The sequence below is a fragment of the Glycine soja genome, chromosome 18 (genome assembly GCF_004193775.1).
Source record: "Glycine soja cultivar W05 chromosome 18, ASM419377v2, whole genome shotgun sequence".
Lineage (NCBI taxonomy): Eukaryota > Viridiplantae > Streptophyta > Magnoliopsida > Fabales > Fabaceae > Glycine > Glycine soja.
Window position 1 is genome coordinate 45,211,780 of NC_041019.1, and position 21,397 is coordinate 45,233,176.

Here is a 21,397-nt window from a genome sequence, read left to right on the forward strand (position 1 = left end):
ATAACAAAAAAACTAAATTGTAAGGACAAAAAAATATTTAAACATATAATGTTTCACTCTTTTCTTTCCTCCAAAACAAGGACATCATATAACATCTAGGTATCCTGCTTCAGAGTTCTCTGGATTTTTTCCTAGTATTGGTTATAGTTAAAAGGGCCATCAATCACAACTACCTCTAATGCAACTCACCTGTGATTACTAACGTTAACACTGGCCTTCAAATAAAATAAACAGCCATCGTTCCAAAATCTATGATCCCATTTTTAATAGAGGTCGTGGCTCATAAGGTGCGAAAGGTACTATCTAGAATAGGGCCCCATCTGAGCTAGACCAAGCATTTCACCTCGCTTTCCACGACTAGTAGTTTAAGTTTTGAGTGTAGCACCAGAAGTTGATAGTTTTAGCCATAGGAATAATTACAAAGCATATACAGGTATTGCGTGTTGGCAATATTAACTCTCCAAACAGATCTTAACCATAAAATTTTAGTGGTCATATACTAATTTGTAATGATAATATTTGAGGGAGACGTGTAATCTTTTTTATAAGAAATTTAATGCAATTTTAAAAATGTTTTGAGGGACGTGGCTTCTCTAGTCTCATGAAAGTTTACTCAACCCCAATCAAAAGCCCATTTAGAGCGTTGCAACCTCCTTTCATTGCAAAGAAGAAAATTATCTTCCTTGATGCTATAAGCCTGTTTGGATACACAATTTGAAGAACTTTTGAGAATTTCTCTTCCGAAAAAAGCTCAATATTTTCAACCTGTACTCAAACAGGCCCTAATTGTCATTGAGATAAAGCTCGAAACAGATCCCCCCAATCATTACTAGCAAAAAAAAAAAGCACTTCATGCAATGAATTACATTATCAACTTGTTCATGGAAGATTGTAATGAAAAGGATAAACTGAATGACATTTTATAAAATCAGAAATTAAAAAATTATGAAGTCAATTTAAGTGACAATCTCTAACACGAACTATAGCGGAGGCATACGCATACTCCGACCACATTTACACAATGAGGTTAGAAACACATGGTCCTCAGTTTTACTAAGGATTGTATATGCACACAGAAAAAGTAACAAACAGCATCTGAAACAAAGTTAACAGGCAATTCAAAGTTAATAATATATGTGATGCAAGAATTGAAGTTCTACTATCCCACTTCTTACTAAAATAAACTGCTTCAGATGCATGCATCATACAATGCAAGCAACCATTGTTACAATCTTTACCAGAGAACACAACCACAATATCAAAATAAAATGAAACCTACTAATAACAAACATAAAAGAAATTGAAGTATTTTATGTCACCAATGTCCAGAGCAATTAAGAATTTTGGCAACTAGAATTATGACAATGTCTAGGTTACAGCGTGTATCAATATTCCAAAGCTTCCGCTAGACATAAACAAGAAAACAGTGTACTTTACAAAAAACAAGATTCCTGAAAATTTACAATCTGCTTATAGTCTCCAATGGTCGGCAGCTTGCCATGGAATGTTCCATTCCAATTAACAGAAAATACTTCAACAATAAAGCAGCAACACCTAAAACAACATTTATGTCACATCAGTTCTGCAATCAGTGTCAGCATTACGAAAAACTAAATAATGTCAAAAACAAGAAGTTAGAATGTTGCTATTTCCAGAAATCAAATGCATAATAGAAGACACAAGATCACAATTGTACTCCAAAAACTGACACTGCTAAAGTAGTAAGATATTTTTGACAAAAAGAAGAACATGATTCCAAATTAATAAACGGATAAACCTCCAAGTTTCTGTAGCCTGAACCTGGAGAAATCTAAAATCTAGCCAAAAGAAACATATACTTCCCCAGGTTTACTCATTATCAGATTATTAAGTCAAGTGTCATATTCATGACATCTGACCCCTCTTTTCAGCCACCAATGAGGGGAGGAAAAAACCCTTTGTAGTAAACGAACAAAAGTTAAACAGAAATAAAAAGTGGTGAAATGAAATACAAAAGATAAGGCAAACAGACATCGAGTACAATTTTTAAATGTGCATATCTCAGGGGATCATAAGGTAGTTTACAGCTTATTTCATTTTAATGCCGCTAAAATACTAAAAGCATGTTATTAAATGTTTAAAACCATACATACACCCAACCGTATTGGAAGAAACATGATAGTAACTTCAGACAGATAGAATATGTTTATGATTAAATATGTTTTTACTTTTAGGCCCTCCCAATTAAAATAAAGCAATGTTCATTTTTAGTCCCTAAAATATTTATGAAAATGTATCATTTCATAAATGACTACACGAGGGACCAAAAAGGAACAATTTTCCTGTGAAAGACAAGGACCGCATCTGACACATTTTCATAAATGAGGACCAAAAGGAGATGATTTTATTTTGAACTTTGATGAACTAAAAGTGAACATCTCTATATTTGCATGGACTAAAAAAAAATTAACCTTTATATTTACTACTAGAAAGAGAGCTTGTTTGTGTCCTGTTCAGACACTGCTCTGAATTCTATTTAGTAAAGAGAGCTTGTTTTACAAGCCTTTGGGGATGTACAAAATAAAAAAATAATAATAATAAAAACATATAAAGCTAAAGATACAGAACCAAGACAATAACATTATTGGTTGGAAACATCCCTATATATCCAACAATATGAATAGGAAATAACTGGGAGCTCAACTGCATCTCAAAAATCCCAAGAATGCAAAGAAAAAAAGAAGACTCTGCAATGGACCTCATAGAACCTCACCAGCTTTATAATAGGCTTAACCCTCTCACTACCTTAAATCTTTCCTGCCTTCTTGTCCCCCAAGCTTTCACCATACCACCCCTCCAGACTTTTTGGTATTTTCTTATCTCTCTCCTCCAACTCACCCCCCTCTCCTCTCCATAACTAGCTCAATTGGCAGCACCTCTCCTGTCACATAATCATTGCCAAAATAGATTATAGGAATTACTCTCCTAATCTCCCTTTTCTACCTTCTTTTGTATTTCTGCTTCTGTTATTGCTTTAATTCTCACTAGTACAAGCATTGCTTACAGATCTATAACAAGACTAACCTTTAAAAAGAGAAAAACAATCAGTCTTCTAATATGTATGTATCATTTTGTTAGACGAAAGTTCCGATAGTACATATTGATTGAGAATGAGATTTATGAACATATTGATTGAGAATAAGATTAATTTATCATGTGATGACAGAAAATATGCAACTTAAGAGGATACACATTCAACCTAACACCTATAAGATATAGATCTGTTTCTCAATCACTTCAATGGACAGATGCATTTTACAAGCTTTTCAAATAAGCACCAAATCGTTAAGCATATTAATATGTACAAATTCTAAGGCAGAAAGCACTTACATCCAAGTCCAACAAATTTTATGTAAGCTACAGTTCACTATAATTGCGCCATACTGCACGAAATTCTTCACGGAATGTGTTTAGACGAGCTTTCAAGTTAGGTGTTCTAAAGCTTGCATGCAGGATGGTAGCTGAAAATAGCAAGAAAAATTAACTCAAAAGCAAATTCATAGTTGCTAAAAATATTTAAAAGATTAAAATTTCTCAGTATGCAACGTACCAAGAAGACCAATAGCAAGAGCCCATAAAACTGTCAGGAGACCAGCAGAAACAAACCAAAGAAAGAAACTTGCTGCAGAAAAACGGGGAAAGAATCACTGGAATCAAAAAATATTGGACTGGTAGCAAGGATTGACAGAACATCCCACATTATTAATGATTAAAAGAATCCCTGTTTCAAAGACTTTATTTACCAGAAGAAAATATCAAGACAAATACCCAACGCGGCCGGCCACATATATAAATTGCTCTCTTGGATGATGGACGTCCACGAATAACAGGCCTGGAATTCAAATAATTGACAAGCATGCATAAACTTCCAAAAGTCAAAAGAGACAATAACAACCAAATATACTTACGTGAGAGGAGGTCTCATTTTGGCAGCTAAATGTGGTGAAAATTGCCTAACTGTTCTTGTTACCTTCTCACTAAAGGTACCTGCAAAGCTGCAAAACATTACCAATTAAATTGATGTGCAAAATATATAAAAGATAAAATAAGCACTTCCATAACAGTATAACTGGGGCTGACTAAATGAAGATTTCACAGTTCAAACTTTATTAGACTTCTATAGATTCCCAGGATTGAGTGTAAAAATTATAATATTTTACAAATTATCCAGAGGTAAATCTTAATTAGGAAAAATAATTGTATAATAGCCCATCATCTGAGTATAGTCAAATATTTAAAGTCATACTCAAAACTCCTCAAAGAAGCCCATTGTACTCCACAGTTGTGTCATAAGTTATAACTAGTAATAACCCTTTCAAGTTCATTTTTCTTCTCTTTTTGGTAACCATGATAATATCACAGCCTCCTATAAAAATGATTTTAAATTGCTACTCTCTAAATACAAGACTAGTGGAGTGGTAGAGAACATAAATTTTCACTATATCCAATCCAAGTCATGAACAAAGATATTGACACAGTTGTCTCAAGTAGAAATAAAATGTACATAACTGAAATACTAAAATCTAAATTTGATCAAAGCTCTCACTTTCCTACAATGCCAACCTTTCCCATCCTGCAGATTAAAACCTATTCATTTTTCGGTTCATTCCACAAAAGAAAAAATTGATGTACTTCCTAAAGATATATGGTAAAACTATGTTGATCATTGTCAGAATAGAACAAATTAACATGCTACACAAATCAAGCAACAAAGGTACTATATCCAAAGCTAGAAGTAAAACTATCATGCAATTGATGCCATGTTAGCTTTATGACAGGATCCATTTTAGGGATTGAGACTGCAATTAAATTCAAGTTATATCATCTAGAATACCAACCCATATATAAACTTTACCAGTTTACCCTAGGCTTCTAATAAGCACCTTGTTTCTGCATAAGGAAATACTATGAACAATTGAACACTGCAAAGAGTATTATTCAGTATTCTGCCAAAAGCAGGTCAGGATTTCCTTAAAACTGCTACCCTCACAAAATATGGCATCTATATTGTATCAGCCTAGAAGTAAATAGGATGATTCAATATAGAAAACTATTATACAGTGCGATTGGAGGCTCTGGTTAACAATGAAAAAGAAAAAGAATAAAAAAGCATAAAATTGAAGCAAGTTTGTTGCACAAGCAAGGAAGTCAGATTAACATCAATAAAAATGGCATCAAATGCGTAAGTTCTAAACTGATACAAAACCTTCCCCCTAAATAGCACAGCCCTTACACCAAAATGTTTGCAAAATCAAATAAACTTCAAAACCAATCTATTGTGATATATAAAGATAGCCAGTAACACTGCTTACCTGTCATTCAGAAAAGCAATGCTGAGTGCCGTAAGAAGTGCAGCTACAATAGCTAGCGGTCTTCGAAGAAAACCCAATACTACAATTCAAAACGTTGATAATGAGACAAACACATCCCCAAACATCAAAATTTGAATAAACAGCATCCATCAAGCTCACTTACTGAGAACAGAAACAATCAAAATGAAGTAGTTGGTCCGGTAGCTGCAGCAAACAAAAGCAAAACCATCAGTATCATTTCCCAACTCTGATAAAATCCAGAGCACACAATAAGTCAAATAACAAGTTATCCCTAAATACACAAAAACACTATCCTATAACTAATCATCACATCCTCGTAATTCGAAATTCATCACGGAAAGAGCACAAGATAAAATTATAAAACTTCATACCCCATCGCCCAGAGGCTCTTCGCTATGCGAAGGTATGGGGGAAGATAAAATTATAATAAAATAAAATAGAAAAACAATACGATGTAGTTGGTTGGGTAGCTGCGGCAAACAAAAGCACAATCATATCACTATCATTTCTCAATCCTAAAATTTCTCTACTCTGATAAAATCCATAGCAAAATAAGTCAATAGCAACTTATCCCTAAATACACACAACACTATCCTAAAATTAATCATCACATCCTCGTAACTCGAAATTCATCACGGAACCCTAAAAACAAAAATAAAACAAATCCATAACGTCATCAACAGTAAAACCTCCAAATAAGGCAAAAAATAAAGGTAAGATCACGGAAACAAAAATCCATACAAAAACAAAAGATAAAGGAAATGAAATGAAATTTCGTTCGGCTGATCATCTAATTCGGCGAAAAGATAGAAACAAGGAGAAAATTTAGAACTGCATGGGATTGTTGTGAGATGGCGATGAAATTCTGAGAGGGTTAGGGAAGGTTACTAGTAGAGGTTGCATTTGAGGCGGCTGTTCCATTTAGAGGAAGATCTGGGAACAGTGAATCGCGAGAAGAATTCCGACAGCGGGCGCGGCGGCGACGACCAATCGACCTCGCGGAGCGCGTCGATCAGATCCTCCGCGGTTACGTTTCCCCAATCCATTATTCTTTCTCTCTGCGATTATCGGAGAAAAGCTTCGGTTGAAAAGGAAGTGAGGAATGGATTGAATTAGAAGGTTAACGAAACGAGGAAGGAAGTGATATACGAGTGAAGGAAGGAAGAAGAAGAAGGAAAGTAGAAAACTGGAAAAGAGTGAACGAAGGGAAAAAAATGAAGCTTGGGTTTTTATTTTCTGACTTGTCTTCCTTCGTGGGTTTGGTTTTGTCAAAAAAAGAAAATGGAAAATAGAATACTAAACCATTTAAAATAATAAATTAAAAAGGAAAATGTCTGAGCCCGGGTTCGAACCGGGGACCTCTAGTGTGTGAGACTAGCGTGATAACCAACTACACCACCCAGACAGTTTAATAATCTTGATCACATTAAATATTTATATAATTATTTTTTAATGGCATTTTTCTTTTATCTGTACCACTAATTTGCCATCAATTTTACACATTGATTATATAATCGTGTTACTCAATTAAGTGCTAAATTTACACACTTTGTTACTCAATTTTAAAAAATCCGTGTGTTTGTCACTCAACTTATTTTTTGCACACTTTGTCATTGAATTTTCCAAATTATATGGTTTTTCTTAATAATAATAATTAGAATTAAAATAAATGAGAAACACCTTTTTTAGTATGTGGCTTAGAATACGCGTGAATAAAATGATGTGAAATAGCATTGCTACAACGATGTGAAATGACATTGATACAACGATATCTTTGGGTGTGGTTGGATGTAGTTTTGAAAAACAAATTATTTTGTAAAAAAAAATATGTTTTTAATCTTTATATTTTTTATTTAAACTTGGTTTTATTTTTTATATTTTAAAATTGTTAAATTAGTCCTCTAACTTTCAAAAATATATGAATTTAGTCTCTTAACATATTAAATTCATATACTATTTTATAAAGTTAAACAACTAAATTTATCAATTTAAAAATGCAAAGACTAAAATTAAAATTGGTATTTATAAATGCACCCCCAACACTCAAATCATATATCATTTAATATAATAAATGAAAATAATAATTAAAAATAATGAACTACATTGAGAATTTTTTCCTTTATGTAGTTTTTAATCTTTATATTTTTTATTTAAACTTGGTTTTATTTTTTATATTTCAAAATTCTTAAATTAGTCCTCTAACTTTTAAAAATATATGAATTTAGTCTCTTAACATATTAAATTCATATACTATTTTATAAAGTTAAACAACTAAATTCACCAATTTAAAAATGTAAAGGCTAAAATTAAAATTGGTATTTATAAATGCACCCCAACACTCAAATCATATATCATTTAATATAATAAATGAGAATAATAATTAAAAATAATGAACTACATTGAGAATTTCTTCCTTTTATGTAGTATTGATTGTCGGCTCTAAGTACATGAAAATGTTAGATATGACATAAGAAGTGTCAATATGCAATTACAAAATTAGAGAGTTTTAGTACCCTATATTGATAGGTACCCCTTTGAAAGTACAGAAACCTCTTATTGAAATACCACCCTATACGGCCTTTCACAAGCCATTACAGTACAATTACATATCACAAGATTAGATGCAAATGATTTTCACTCAAGTAGAACATGCACCACATCATATTCCATATAGGTTTAATTGAGTTTTTCCTACCTAAAATATAGGTCATTTTTTAAAAATTACCTCAGATTCATTTTTTCCCTAGATATCTTAAAAAAATTTGCGTTTCATTTTAATACCTACTGTTAGACAACATCTGTTAAGTGATAACGTAGCTCACGGAGTTTCACGTCATCACGCGTATTCACTTATCATGTCAGTGCTTTTTTTCCACATCATGTATTTTTAATTAATTGTACCACATGGCTTCAATTAAGTTTTTAAAATATTTTTTTTAAAAAAGAAAATTTAAAGGAAACTGAGTTTTCTATCGTATTGGAAATCATTCATACCTCGCAAAATGGCACTTCATCTTCTTGACAATGGTATTCGCTTTGTTCAATGGGTGATTGCGAGTGTTATTGAGGGAGTGAGTTCATGTATTTTGTGAGTTCATCGTAGTGTTCCATTTGTTAATGGTTTTCTTTCACAAACATGAGTTGACTTTTTATCTTCATTGACGTATGTTCATGTGTACTTGTTGTGGCATTCGTGTTGTTTAGTGGTCCCTATTGTCTTCAAAAACGAAAGAGGAGTTGTCTTCGAACTGTATCAGGTAATGTTGTTTTATGGTATTGTTTATTTGCTTTTTATTTGTTAGTGGTCACCTTTTCTACCATGACCTTCTTTTTGTGATGACTATTTTGTGGTCCTCGAAAATTTTTAAAATTGCATTTGTGTTTTTTTCCGATTTTTGGAAGTTTCACGCACCGAATGATTTTGGGTTTTGTGTAGGGTTAGTTTATTGTTTAACTGGGTTTGATTAGGTTTTAACCGAGTTAAACATTGTTTCTATATGTGTTGCAAGCATGAGTTTCAAATTGAAATTGCATCATGGTGGTTTCTTTGAAAGAGACCCTATGATGCAATATTTTGGGACTAGCAATTCCATAAGTGTCATTTATATAGATGTTGACAAGTGATCGTTCTTTGAAGAAATTGGGATTTTAAAAGAAGACTTTGGATATGGTGATCAACCAATGAGGGTATGGTTGAAAGGTAGTGATGGTGACTACAAGGAGATAACCATGGAGAGTCATGCATTGGAGTTGTCTAATTATGCGATTGCTAACAGTTATAAGGTGGAGTTGTTTGTGAAATGTGCTGGTGGTAATGAGGGGATCGTGGATGAAAATTTTTATGAAGACAATAGTTCAGAATTACTAGAGGATAGATGTCCAAACAATTCATGTTTGATTCGAGTGGAGAGACCATCCATTAAAGTGCTACCAAAATTTGGTAGTTTCTATATGTGCTTAAAAGGTCCAAAATTTGCATTCAAAAAGGCATGCAGGCCCTTGATTGGTGTTGATGGTTGTCATCTGAAATCAAAGTTTGGAGGACAACTGATGATTGTTGTTGGTAGAGATCCCAATGACCAGTACATGCCAATTACCTTTGTTGTAGAAACAGAGACTAAGGAGACATGGAGATGGTTTCTGAATGTGTTGTTTGAGGATATTGGTAGCGTTGAAACCAACAAATGGGTGTTTATTAGTGATCAACAAAAGGTAAAAAATTATGCTCTTGGATTGTTCTATATGTTGTAAAAATTATTAAGATTATTTTATTGACTTAATTTATTTGCAGGGATTACAACAATTTTTTTTGGAATTTTCAACTCCGATAGAGCACAGTTTCTGCCTGCGACATCTTTACAACAATTTTAAAAAAAATTTGGTGGTGGCATAATGCTGAGAGATCTGATGATGGGACCTGCTAAGGTTACTTATGAACATCTGTGGAAAAACAAAATGCAACAAATAAAGGACATCAATGAAGCTACATATCATTGGTTATATAACCTGGAGAGGAAAGCATGGTGTAAGTATGCATTTTCTCATTACCGTGTGATATTTTGATGAACAACCTTAGTGAGTCGTTTAACAGTACAATACTAGTAGCTAGCGATAAGCCTATCATAACTATGTGTGAGAGGATTATAATGTACCTTATGAATAGATTTGCAACCCTTAGAGACAAATTGAAATATTACAAAGGTAAGGTGATGCCTAAGCCCCTAAAAAGGTTGGACTGGGAGGTTGAAAAGTTAGGAAATTGGGTAACTGCTTAGGGAGGAGACGAAGATTTTGAAGTTATTCATTTGCATTCAAGTGAAAAATTTATTATTGATACAACAAACAGATTTGTTCATGTAATTTTTGGGGATTGGTTGCAATGCCTTGCAGACATGCAATGACAGCTATACAATTCAGAAATTTTAAGGTAGTGGATTATGTAAATAAATATTACTTAAGGGAAACATATGGTGTTTGTTGCGACCATAAGGTGGCATCAATCAATGGTATGTATATGTGGCTAGATACAAAGTTTGATGACATTCAACCACCAAAATACAAAAAGGGTCTTGGTAGACCAAAGAAATTGTGAAGGAGAAAGCCTATAAGGACCCTAACGGGACTAGACTAACAAGGGACCTAGTTCCATATAAATGCACTAGATGTCGGGCAATAGGTCATAATTCGAGGAGGTGTCCATTGCCACCTCCACCAGTACCTGAAGAAGACAATGTGGAACCTAATGGAGCTTAGGATGCAAATCAAGGTGCAGGTGACGGTGCAACTTAAGATGTAGCTCATGATGCAAATCAAGGTGCAGGTGAGGGTGCAACTCAAGATGTTGTTTAGGGTGCAAATGAAGGTGCAAATGAGGGTGAGGGTCTAATTGAAGGTGTTGTTAATGGACAAATCAATGAGCAACTGAATGTTCTTTTGGGTGCACATGTTGGAGTTCAGAATCAGAATAAAAAATGGACATCAAACAAAAAAATGCAAGATATACCAAATGACACTTCATATAGATTAATTTCATAATTTCATTTTGTAGGGAAAAAGTGTATAACAATCTGTAAGAAAAGTTATTGGTCCTCAACAACATTTGCAGACCAAACCTACAAATAGGCACACAACGATACTGAATGTGTTAATTTTAAACACATGCATTATTTATTTATAGAACACATTAAATTCACAATTTTAATTTTTATAGGGCCACTGTAGACAGAATACTACTTTAAATGAAAAAGTACAGAAACTTGTTCCTAAACGCAAGGCACCAACAACAACCAAGGCACCCAGAAGCAAAAAACTTAAAGGTTGTCAACTAAAAACTATTAACAGGAACATGGAGCTGAGAATTGGATTTCTTGACAATCAAACCAAGCCAAACACATCAGTTAAAGATACAAATTGATAAAAACTATGTGAAATACTTTTTGTAATGGGGTGTGGGGATGTAAGTTGCTTCACTTTTTACTTTTTGTTGTGAGATGTGGAAATTATGTGCATAATTTCCTGCACCTTTTGTGTATTTGTTCTGCACAATGGGCACATTAATAGTTATCAATATATTGATATCTATTCTCTTATATTTATATTGCCACATTAAGTCCATGAAGGAAATCTTCATTTTACCGCAAGTAAACAATTTAACAATTATCAATTTTATTACCCCAAATTAATTTTTTTAATATTGAAGTACCTATAAAATGAAACATTTTCATTTGACTACCTATAATTATTTATCTATTCCAAAAAGGTACCTGCAAAACAAACCATTTTTGTATAATTGGCTCAACTACCTCAATTTCTTTTTGGTTTGAAGACCTCACCTTGTTTGCCTTATTAAGCCAATACAAAAGATCACATTAACACATCATAAACTAATTTCATTAGAAACATCCAACTATATGAAATACAACATAGTTACTTACCAAGTTCTACATCCTACCAACCTACCAAATTTTAAAACACAACTACTCAAAGAAATGAACAACTTCAACTCCAACTCAGTTTATTCTATGATCACCAACATTAATTACAATTACAATGCTTAGTAAAGAAATGAACACCCACGGAACTACAACTACAAAACCTAATAGCTTGACCCTATTCCTTTCAACAACAACATTTTTCTTTTTCCTTCCAATTTTACTCTTCAAGTGCACAACTTCAGTTGTGGATGCATAACATTCTTCTTCTTGTACAACAATAATTTTCTTCAATTATGCTATTTCTTTTGCATTTGCTTTAGCTTCCTCCATTAATGAACCAAGTTTCAGCTTTAGCTCTTCATTTTCATGAACATAGTGGATCAACTCACACCCTTCTACGAAAACATTATTACCACCAACTCAATATCATCAACCCATTGAAAAAATCTGCAAGAACTGGATTTCTAAAATACAATACCAATTCAACAGAGTAAAATCCAAAACAAAACACAGAGTTGACATTTCTTTACATCCCAGTGTGGACATCTCCAAAACCTTCTCCCAGATGGTTCACACTACGCGACGTGAATATAATAGCAGGTACCTCACATTTACACTTAACCATCATAGGACATGACGAAGACAAAGGTGATGCCCCACCCTTTGCGTTCATTCTTTCACCCATCAACCAATAGCCATTCCAAAATAGCCTTATGGTTCAAAAATCCCAAATGCCTACCTTACACGGAGGGGACAAAGAGGACGTCGGAGGGGTCACCCACGATGTAGAAGATGACGTTAGAGCTGCCGGCAACAACGTCGGGGTTGAAAACAAGCTTGCGAGGTAAAGGACTGGTTCAACCTTCAAAAAAACGAAGATGAGGGGGTGCACTTCATTTAAATTTCATTATTAAATATTTTAAAAACGAAAAATATGACATGGAAAAAAGCGCTGACGTGGTAAGTGACTATGCGTGATGATATGATACTCTGTCAGCCACGTCATTACTCAATGGATGTCATCTAACGACAGGTACTAAAATGAAACACGAAAAATTTTCAGATGAGAAACAAAATGAATGTGAAGTAGTTTTTCGAAAATGATTTATATTCTAGGTAGGAAAAAATTAATTAAGCCTTCCATATATTATGAAATTTGCATGAGGCAATTGGATGGGTCTAATCGCCAAACATACATTGAGAATTCGAAACCTTTAACATTTATCTTGCACCAGCTCCATTCTCAATACCGAATAGTATCCATTATGGCATCAACATCAATATTTGCTTCCTTAAAAATGATGAGTTCTGTGATTCCAGATTTCCCACACTAAAGAGGTCCAAACTGCCCACCATACCGATTTTGCCTTACTCCCTTTTATGTTTCCAGAATGTTGCCAAAAGTGACTTATAGGATGAGCCGGAAGAATCCTCAAATCACCCATGACCCAACCACAATAGCACCTTGTCCATAAATGATAAGAAAACGGACACTCAAAAAACAAGTGAGTAGCGATTTCATCAAATGTATTGCAGAAAACACATTTTCTATTATTGTTAGCCGATAAAATGTTCCTACTCTTTAGGTTGTCTTTTGTTTGAAGACGATTACTAGTGTCTGCCCTTCATGGTGTACAGAAAATAGCTAGTAAACTGTGACCTCTCTAGACCATCTCACGAATAGGTTATGTAACCATAGGATATCTTGCCTATAAATTATATAGTATATTTTTATTTAACATTGCGTAACCTTACATATTATGTATCTTGCAATTTGTGGACATTTTATTTGTACAAAATAGCATCATTCTATCTTTTTTAGATTAAATAAAATAACAGGTACAACGACGGAATGCATTTAGTTTTTTAAATTATGTAACTTTTTTATATTATTTTTAAAAAGATTAATAAATTTATCTAGATCATTAATTTTATATTAAATCTAAAACCTGCCCTAGTATATTTGCCTCAGTTATTTTCCCTGTGAAATTTCTTTAATTTTATGGAGATAGAAAAGTGTGATTTAACAACTGCACATTATATGTTGATTTTCTAATCATCTTTGTTACTATGATAATGGTTTATTACTCATTACTTTACCTTATTTTATTTGGCTTGTGCTCTGGCCAACAAAAACAACTTGCAATTTTTTTTTTATACAAAAGACATATAGAATTTTGAATATGACTAATGTCGTGATGTTTTGTGATAATTGTTGACAATTAATTCGGTGTGATTTGAAAACCAACATATTATTCAATGGAATGTTACATGATTTACATCGTTACATCTGATAATTCATTTAATTAAATTTAATAAAATATTATCTAATTAATTTAAAATTAATCAATCATAATTAAACATTATCTAATAAAATGATCTTTGCAATTATCTTTTATCCAACATTTGAATAAATATATCTTTTAGAACAAATGAGTCTGATAAAAAAAAGTTAATGTAATTAAATTTAATTAATATGTTATTGAAGATGTAATTAATTTTTGTATATAATTTTAATGCAACTATATTTAATATGATGCTAAATATGCTAAAAACGATAATTAAAAGTACATACTAAATTTTAGTATATAATTAAAAATATAATTAGTCTTTTACTCAATTTTAATGTAATTATATTTTATATGATACTGAATATTTTAAAAAATGATAAATTTATATATATATATATATATATATATATAATTTTATTAAATACAAAAATATTAAGTTTAAATTTAAAAATTTATAATTTAATCAGACCGTACATCGCACAGATATAAAATATAATATTTATTTTTAATTTGAAATCATATAAAATCATTTTTACTTAAAAATCATATAAAATAATTTTATGAATAAATAATGTTTTGGAAAATCTTTATATTATATAGTTGAAATTTTTATAATGATTAGTTAAAATATTTATTATAAAATAATATTTTATGTCTAAGTTTAATAATTTTATATACATAATTTTGTTAATTAATATTTATAAAATAAGGTAAAATATTAGTTTTACATAATTATCTAATAAATATTTTAATATTAATTTATTAAATATACTTTAATTAAAAAATATTACATATGGAACAATATCATAAATTAAATTAATTGTTATAGTGTTAAAATTTTGTACATAAATATATTTGAATAAATTGTATAAGATTTATTTCTCATACTTGCTTTCTTTTATTATAATAAAATTTTTAAATATTTGAATTACCTTGATTAAAATATATACATGTAATAATAATTAATTTATTCAAAATTTAAATATAAAGATATAGTTGTTCTAATTATCTTAATTATATTTAAATAATTTAAATGAACTAAAAAATAGAAAAAATATTTACAATTTTTCGTTAAAATGCATAATATTTTCCTTTCTAACTTTTTTATTATAAAAAATCAAGATAAATATATATTTTCAAATTTTATTAGATATATTTATTTTAATCTTCATAAAAGATATATTTGTTTTAATATTAGATAAAAATAATTGTAAAATCAATAGATATAATGACATCATATTATTTTATTAGATAATATTTAATTAAAATTGATTAATTTAAAATTTATTAGATGATATTTTATTAAATTTTATTAACAAATCGTTTAATATAACGATATAAACTATCTTATATTGTATAATTAAATAATATATAAATAAGACTGATAAAACTTACAAATAACAACTTAAAAAGAATTTCATAGTCAACAAACCTTCATAAATATCTTGCGCGACCCACGCGTACGATAGGTTGGACCCCACGTGCAATATGCGATCAATTATTTATGCTCAGAGATGAATCTCCTAAGTAGTACTATTTTTGTATATGCATGTATCTTTTATAATAACTCAAACTTCAACAGCAACACAAAGTACTTAACCCTCTCTTCGCCTTCGCCGCATCCACCCACTTCCTGTTGTATCCCTGGCTTCCTGACATTCTTCCTTTTCTCAACAAGGTTGATTTCTTACCCTCTTTCTTTTAATCTTGCAATTTTCCTTAATTTTCTCAGCTGTTTTACTTTCTGCTTTTAGTGAACTTTCTCACTTTGATTTCAATAAAATTTCATTGCTTGAGAGCTGCCCTTGTTGATGGTTTTCATTTTTCACTACATTCCCAGATGCATGCATTGGTTTGGCTCAGTGACTGTTTTGTTTGATTCTGTGTGCCCTGCAGGTTTGGGGTGTTTGTTTGGTTTCCTTCTGATTGTATAATCAGTAGAAAGAAAGAAAAAAATTTGTCGACTTTTCTGTGTAGTGTTGTGGTGAGAGAAAGTTCAGTTTTTTATGATAATGGCGGGTTGTTCTTCAAATTTTGCTGTGGCTGGTTGTGCCAATGTGAGGAAAGAGATTGTTTTGGGGAATCAAAAGACAAACTTGATTAGGTTGAGTTTCAGGGGTGTGTTGAATGAGGCTACATTTCAAGTTCTACGTGGGAGCAAGTGCAGTAGATCATGTGTGCCTATTCAAAAGAAAGCAATGTTTTTTGTAATGAGTATGTCACAACCGTCGGCTGAGGCTGAATTGGAATCTGCTGTGAGTTCAATAGGATTATCAGAAGGGGGAGGTGATAGTGTCCTGAGAAAGGACCAAGAGACTCGGGATAGTGAATCGGACTCCAAAATTGATAGAGATGATGATAATGGAGTTGTATTGGATGGCAGTGGTGGTAATGGGAGCTTTGGAAGTGGTGGAGCGGGAGATGGGAGTGGAGGGGGTGGCAGCAATGACGATGGTAATGACAATGAAGAGGAGGAGTTTGGGCCAATACTGAAATATGATGAGGTAATGAGAGAGACAGAGGCTCGTGGAGCTACCCTTCCTTTGGATATGATAGAGGCTGCTAAGAGTGTGGGAATCCGCAAGGTGCTGCTTCTTAGATATTTGGATCTGCAGGTACAGTTTCTAATTGTTCATACATTTTCCCCCGTTCTTTCAAAGTTGTGATTATGTAATGGGTTACGTGTGCCAGCGAGTGTAAAACAAGATTACCATTACCTTGGACTCTTAATATTGTTATTTGTGATGTTTTAATTGCAGGGATCTTTTTGGCCTCTAGGATTTTTCATGAAATCGTGCTCTATGCTTCGCAATCGAATGCTAGCTGATCCAGCATTTCTTTTCAAAATTGGCTCAGAGGTTGGTTGGGTTGTCTTACAGTAATCCTAGCTTTTACTATTCATATTATTTTATGGTAGGACTGCAGTGTCTTAAGTTATCCAATTTTTTACAGTTTTATGTAACATACGACAGTAAGTGTTCACTGTTGACAATTATTATATATTAATGTGCTCTGTTTATTTGAGAGGCTAGGACATAGTTGACTCTCCTTGGTCTGCTTTCCTTATCTTGAACTCTAGAAATTATGGTACTACAATAGTTTTCCTATGTGACAAGGTATCTATATATTAAAAAAAGTTGTGCTGTATCCCTCATATTTTGGCTGTTTTAAGAATTAAGACTGCTGTCTGGTATCTGTGAAAATCATTCATGTAATGTTGGCATAGTTGAATAATTTTGGACGTTTAAAAAATATTTATATAATTTTTCTCTCACATGATATGCAGATAGTCATTGATACTTGTTGTGCTACTTTTGCTGAAATACAAAAGAGAGGCAAAGATTTTTGGGCCGAATTTGAGTTGTATCTTGCAGATCTTCTCGTTGGGCTTGTTGTTAATGTTGCTTTGGTAGGTATGTTGGCACCCTATGCTCGATTAGGGAAACCATCAATATCTAGTGGATTCCTTGGTAGAATGCAGAAAGCTTATGCAGCCTTGCCTAGCAGGTTACTCATCATATCATTAACACTGCGTTGTTATGTCAAAAATTTTATATTCTTGTGTGTATATGTAAATAACAATTGTCCATCTAAAAAAGACATGGAAGTAAGGTTTCTCATATCTTAATTGCTTTGTGCCTTTGGAGTGAAGAAGCTTTTGTCTAAGTTTCTATCTTGCTCGCTTTATGCAGTGTATTTGAAGCAGAAAGGCCAGGATGTAGGTTTTCTGTACAACAGAGACTTGGAACATACTTCTACAAGGTAATGATTGAAAGGTCATTTCATTTTTCAACCAAATCATGATAAGATTTTTGTTGAGCATTTATTCTAATCCCTATTTCTAATTCCAGGGTATAATGTATGGTGCTGTTGGATTTGCATGTGGTATTATAGGCCAAGGCATTGCAAATATGATCATGACTGCAAAGCGGTATGGTTCTTTCTCTAGAGTTTTTTTTTTTTTCCCCCTTCATAATTTGCTTCATTGTAGACACAAAGTGATTTGGATAGAAGTATGGTACTTGATAGAACATTATGGCGGAAGTTGATCCATGTAGTCGACCCCACCTAGTGGGATAAGGCGTTGTTGTTGTTGTTGTTGTTGTTGTAGACACAAAGTAACATTCCCTGTTCAAACACCGTCTGTCCACTTCCCTCGTACCCCACATATTAAAAGGAATTTTTTTGGCCTTTTTAATCATATATCTGCAATTGGCCTCATGGATCCATCTAATAGAATGATGATTCTGTTAATAAATATAATTATGATTGAAAATTAATTAAAGCATTGGTATATTTTCAGTTATAAATGAGTGGTGATATGTTTGAGCAATTGAGCATTTATTTGGAGTCTATTATTTTCTTTTAAGACTTGATTGATATAATGTTCATGTAAACACTCTACCGAATCAGTAAATGTGCAAGTGTCACATCTTTGTAGAAACTAAGGTCTTTCTTTCACTTGACATAAACGATCATGACCAGACTTTCAAACAGGTGGCACCATATGCTGTAATGATAAAGAAACTGTTTATGTTGATTGTATATCAAAGTTATATTATATCTAATAAATAAGCAGTGTACATACTGAATGATGCTTTATATTACACTATTCACAGCATATGGATCCTTATTTTTCTGAGTAATTAATTTCTCACCTATTCCTGCTGGTATACCAGGAGCATAAAGAAATCAGAAGAGGACATACCTGTGCCACCTCTTGTGAAGAGTGCTGCTCTTTGGGGTATGGTGTTCTTTGTTTAAAAATATTGCATGATTTCTAGTTCATCTCTTCTGTACAATTAGAAGACAACAACCTTTATCTTCATTTAATTATTAGGAAAGTATTCTCAATTTTAAGCTTAGTATTATCAATTTTAGAAAGCCGCCTTAATTGCGGTAGTGCCTATTTGTGGCCTCTTTGTGGCTGCCTTAATTGCAACATCAAGGGTGGTGTTTAGTCCCACATCGACTATAGATATAGCTTAGGTAGAGCTTCTAAAACTTGGGCAATCCTCACCTTTTGCGGGGTTGAGTTAGACCTTAAGTTCAAATTCTAAAAGTCAAGTTAATTTCTGTGCATAGAGTTGAGGTCAAATTTAATGCCCTTTATTCTTAGAGGATAAAATGTAATCATATTAGGACAACTAAAAGATTTATTTTATATTTTTGAAGTATGTGTTTTACTATGAATGCTTAAAACCATTCAATGCATATCTTGTTATATTCTTTGAAAAGCTAATTTATTGTATGTAGTAGTTAGAAGCTTTTACTTATCTATTTAAAACTGTTTGGTTCAGTTAGAGTGGTAGAAAATACAAGATCTATTATCTCTTTGCACTCTTCCTTTGCAAATTTTGAGCAGGTTAGGAACAATTGAGATAGGGAACTATTGCTTAGAAATTAATTTGACTTCTGCAGTTTTCTGTCCAAAGATATAATTTGTTGTATTGTTTTCTGGCAATCTGAATTTAACTTCTCTCTCCCCCTGCCCCCATAACCCTTCCTACAATTAATGAAAAATGCTAAAAGAACCTGTTACAATCAACCAAAAGGTGTGTTAAATGTGCAAATGTCACATGTTAACTATTTGTTGCCAAAGATGGTATAAAGTCTCTTTTCTCTTTCTACCAAATGCACAATGTGGATCACCAAGATTTCTTATGCTTGATTTGGTGTTTTCTGAATTACTGTTATTTTGACTTTTGAACATTACTTCATCTTTAGACTTGTATTTTATTCCTGTTTGTAACTTGTTTCCTGACTCCCTGAACCTCCATGACAGGCGTCTTTCTAGCCGTTTCTTCCAACACGCGATACCAAGTCGTCAATGGACTGGAACGTTTGGTTGAAGCTTCACCAATGGCAAAGCAGGTTCCCCCAGTTGCTCTGGCTTTCACAGTTGGTGTGCGTTTTGCCAACAATGTGTATGGTGGCATGCAATTTGTTGACTGGGCTAGGTGGAGTGGTGTGCAATAACTCCTTTATCCTGTTCTGTATTGTAGTCATGTAGTTGTGATTTTCTAGCCATCAGTTTTCTTAGATTTCAAGCATAACTGAACAGGATATTGATGGATGGAATTCATAGATTCCCAGACCCATAGTGACCAAAGGTTGAATTTTGCTATTACTTTGGTTAAGGCTGCATGGTTTTATATAGAAAGATTTTTTCCTTCTGGCGTTATAAATGTTATTAGGAAATAATTTAGAGGCATGAGCATTTGTTTCTTATATATTCTCATGTCATTTCTGCATTGCTGCATAATTAGCCGTAATTGATAAGGATCAATTTTGGTCAAAACCAGCATCTCTCCTTTGGACAACCAAAACGAACCACGTGTATTGCTAAAGTATTGTTCTTTAAATGAAAATTCATTATTCATATACCGGTTGGGGACTGGAATTCTATTTTAATTATTGAAAATTTATTTGTTTTGTTGATTAAAAGTAAATTTTAAAAAAGAAGAGAAAAACAGAAACAGCCGGTCTTAATTCAAATCATAAAAGTTCATATTAGTTTTGTTTGAATTTGATATTATTTTCAATTTGATTGAATCACAATGTTATACAAATGAAACAGAATTGTCACCCTAAAATTAATCCAAGGCTTAAATACTTTTTGCTTCATTGCATTTTAGTGCTTTTTTTTATTTTCATTTTTTTTTTCATTTCAATCCTTTCAAAATGTTTTTGTTTTGTTTTTTTTATTTTTAAAGCATTTTAGATAATGTTTTTTTTTTCACTATTTAAATTTTTTTTTATTGTTCAAAGCATCATCTAAAGTGTTTTACGAACGAAAAAATAAAGTAAACAAATTTTTTAAGGAAAAAAAATAAAAAAAGGATAAATTACATAGATGTAAAAAATATTTAAACCTTAATCCAAACCAAACAGCAAATTCTTTGATTAATGTTCTGTCTTTTGAAATGAAATGTATCCTCCTGAACTTGCATTTCAAATCCAAAGATTGTAAAGTTAGCAAATTAAGTTTATGATTTTTGTTTTTTGCAAAAGGTTAAACTGACCTAAGGATGGAAATCCTCTTTAGATATTATTCAATTCGGAATCCATCACTCACAACATGTCATCATTGACAAGAATGTTATTTAGAACTGTTTAATTCACCTACCTCAAAATATCTAAATTCCAATAATTTCATTTTTACCAACAAAGTTTGCCTACTACCGTACTACGCGTTAGTTATTAGCACAACCGATTTCGGGTTTACATCTTGACTTTTGCACTTAAGTAAAATTAGCAAAGTGAAACAAATGAGTGGTTCATATTTCTTCTTTCTAAC

The 21,397-nt window shown here is 32.3% G+C and overlaps 2 protein-coding genes and 1 non-coding gene across 3 annotated transcripts; 1 reads left to right on the forward strand and 2 right to left on the reverse strand.

Annotated features, from left to right (window-relative positions):
* Nucleotides 1-1,140: 1,140 nt before the first annotated feature.
* On the reverse strand, nt 1,141-6,610 carry LOC114397698 (PRA1 family protein A1-like). The gene is made up of 8 exons (XM_028359874.1): nt 6,261-6,610; nt 5,515-5,555; nt 5,352-5,430; nt 3,948-4,034; nt 3,783-3,871; nt 3,590-3,661; nt 3,370-3,500; nt 1,141-1,554 (listed from the first exon to the last, which is right to left on the reverse strand). The coding sequence occupies exons 1-7, from the start codon at nt 6,416-6,418 to the stop codon at nt 3,397-3,399; spliced, it is 630 nt and encodes a 209-aa protein (XP_028215675.1). The 5' UTR covers nt 6,419-6,610; the 3' UTR covers nt 1,141-1,554; nt 3,370-3,396.
* A 93-nt stretch (nt 6,611-6,703) lies between these two features.
* On the reverse strand, nt 6,704-6,777 carry TRNAV-CAC. The gene has a single exon. It is a non-coding gene; the product is annotated as a tRNA-Val (tRNA).
* An 8,849-nt stretch (nt 6,778-15,626) lies between these two features.
* On the forward strand, nt 15,627-20,311 carry LOC114397700 (protein RETICULATA, chloroplastic-like). The gene is made up of 8 exons (XM_028359876.1): nt 15,627-15,775; nt 15,994-16,712; nt 16,857-16,955; nt 17,384-17,604; nt 17,790-17,859; nt 17,949-18,028; nt 18,777-18,841; nt 19,883-20,311. Exons 2-8 carry the CDS (start codon nt 16,104-16,106, stop codon nt 20,074-20,076), a joined length of 1,338 nt encoding a protein of 445 aa, XP_028215677.1. The 5' UTR covers nt 15,627-15,775; nt 15,994-16,103; the 3' UTR covers nt 20,077-20,311.
* Nucleotides 20,312-21,397: the final 1,086 nt, after the last annotated feature.

Excerpts from the sequence above, each read along its gene's own strand:
- LOC114397698 (XM_028359874.1), bottom strand. The coding sequence starts at position 6,418 with ATGGATTGGGGAAACGTAACCGCGGAGGATCTGATCGACGCGCTCCGC. Across the intron at positions 4,035-5,351 it reads ATTGCTTTTCTGAATGACAG|CTTTGCAGGTACCTTTAGTG; the intron begins GTAAGCAGTGTT and ends AATGTTTTGCAG. Across the intron at positions 3,501-3,589 it reads TCTTGCTATTGGTCTTCTTG|CTACCATCCTGCATGCAAGC; the intron begins GTACGTTGCATA and ends TGCTATTTTCAG.
- LOC114397700 (XM_028359876.1), top strand. The coding sequence starts at position 16,104 with ATGATAATGGCGGGTTGTTCTTCAAATTTTGCTGTGGCTGGTTGTGCC. Across the intron at positions 16,713-16,856 it reads TTAGATATTTGGATCTGCAG|GGATCTTTTTGGCCTCTAGG; the intron begins GTACAGTTTCTA and ends TTTTAATTGCAG. Across the intron at positions 18,029-18,776 it reads ATGATCATGACTGCAAAGCG|GAGCATAAAGAAATCAGAAG; the intron begins GTATGGTTCTTT and ends CTGGTATACCAG.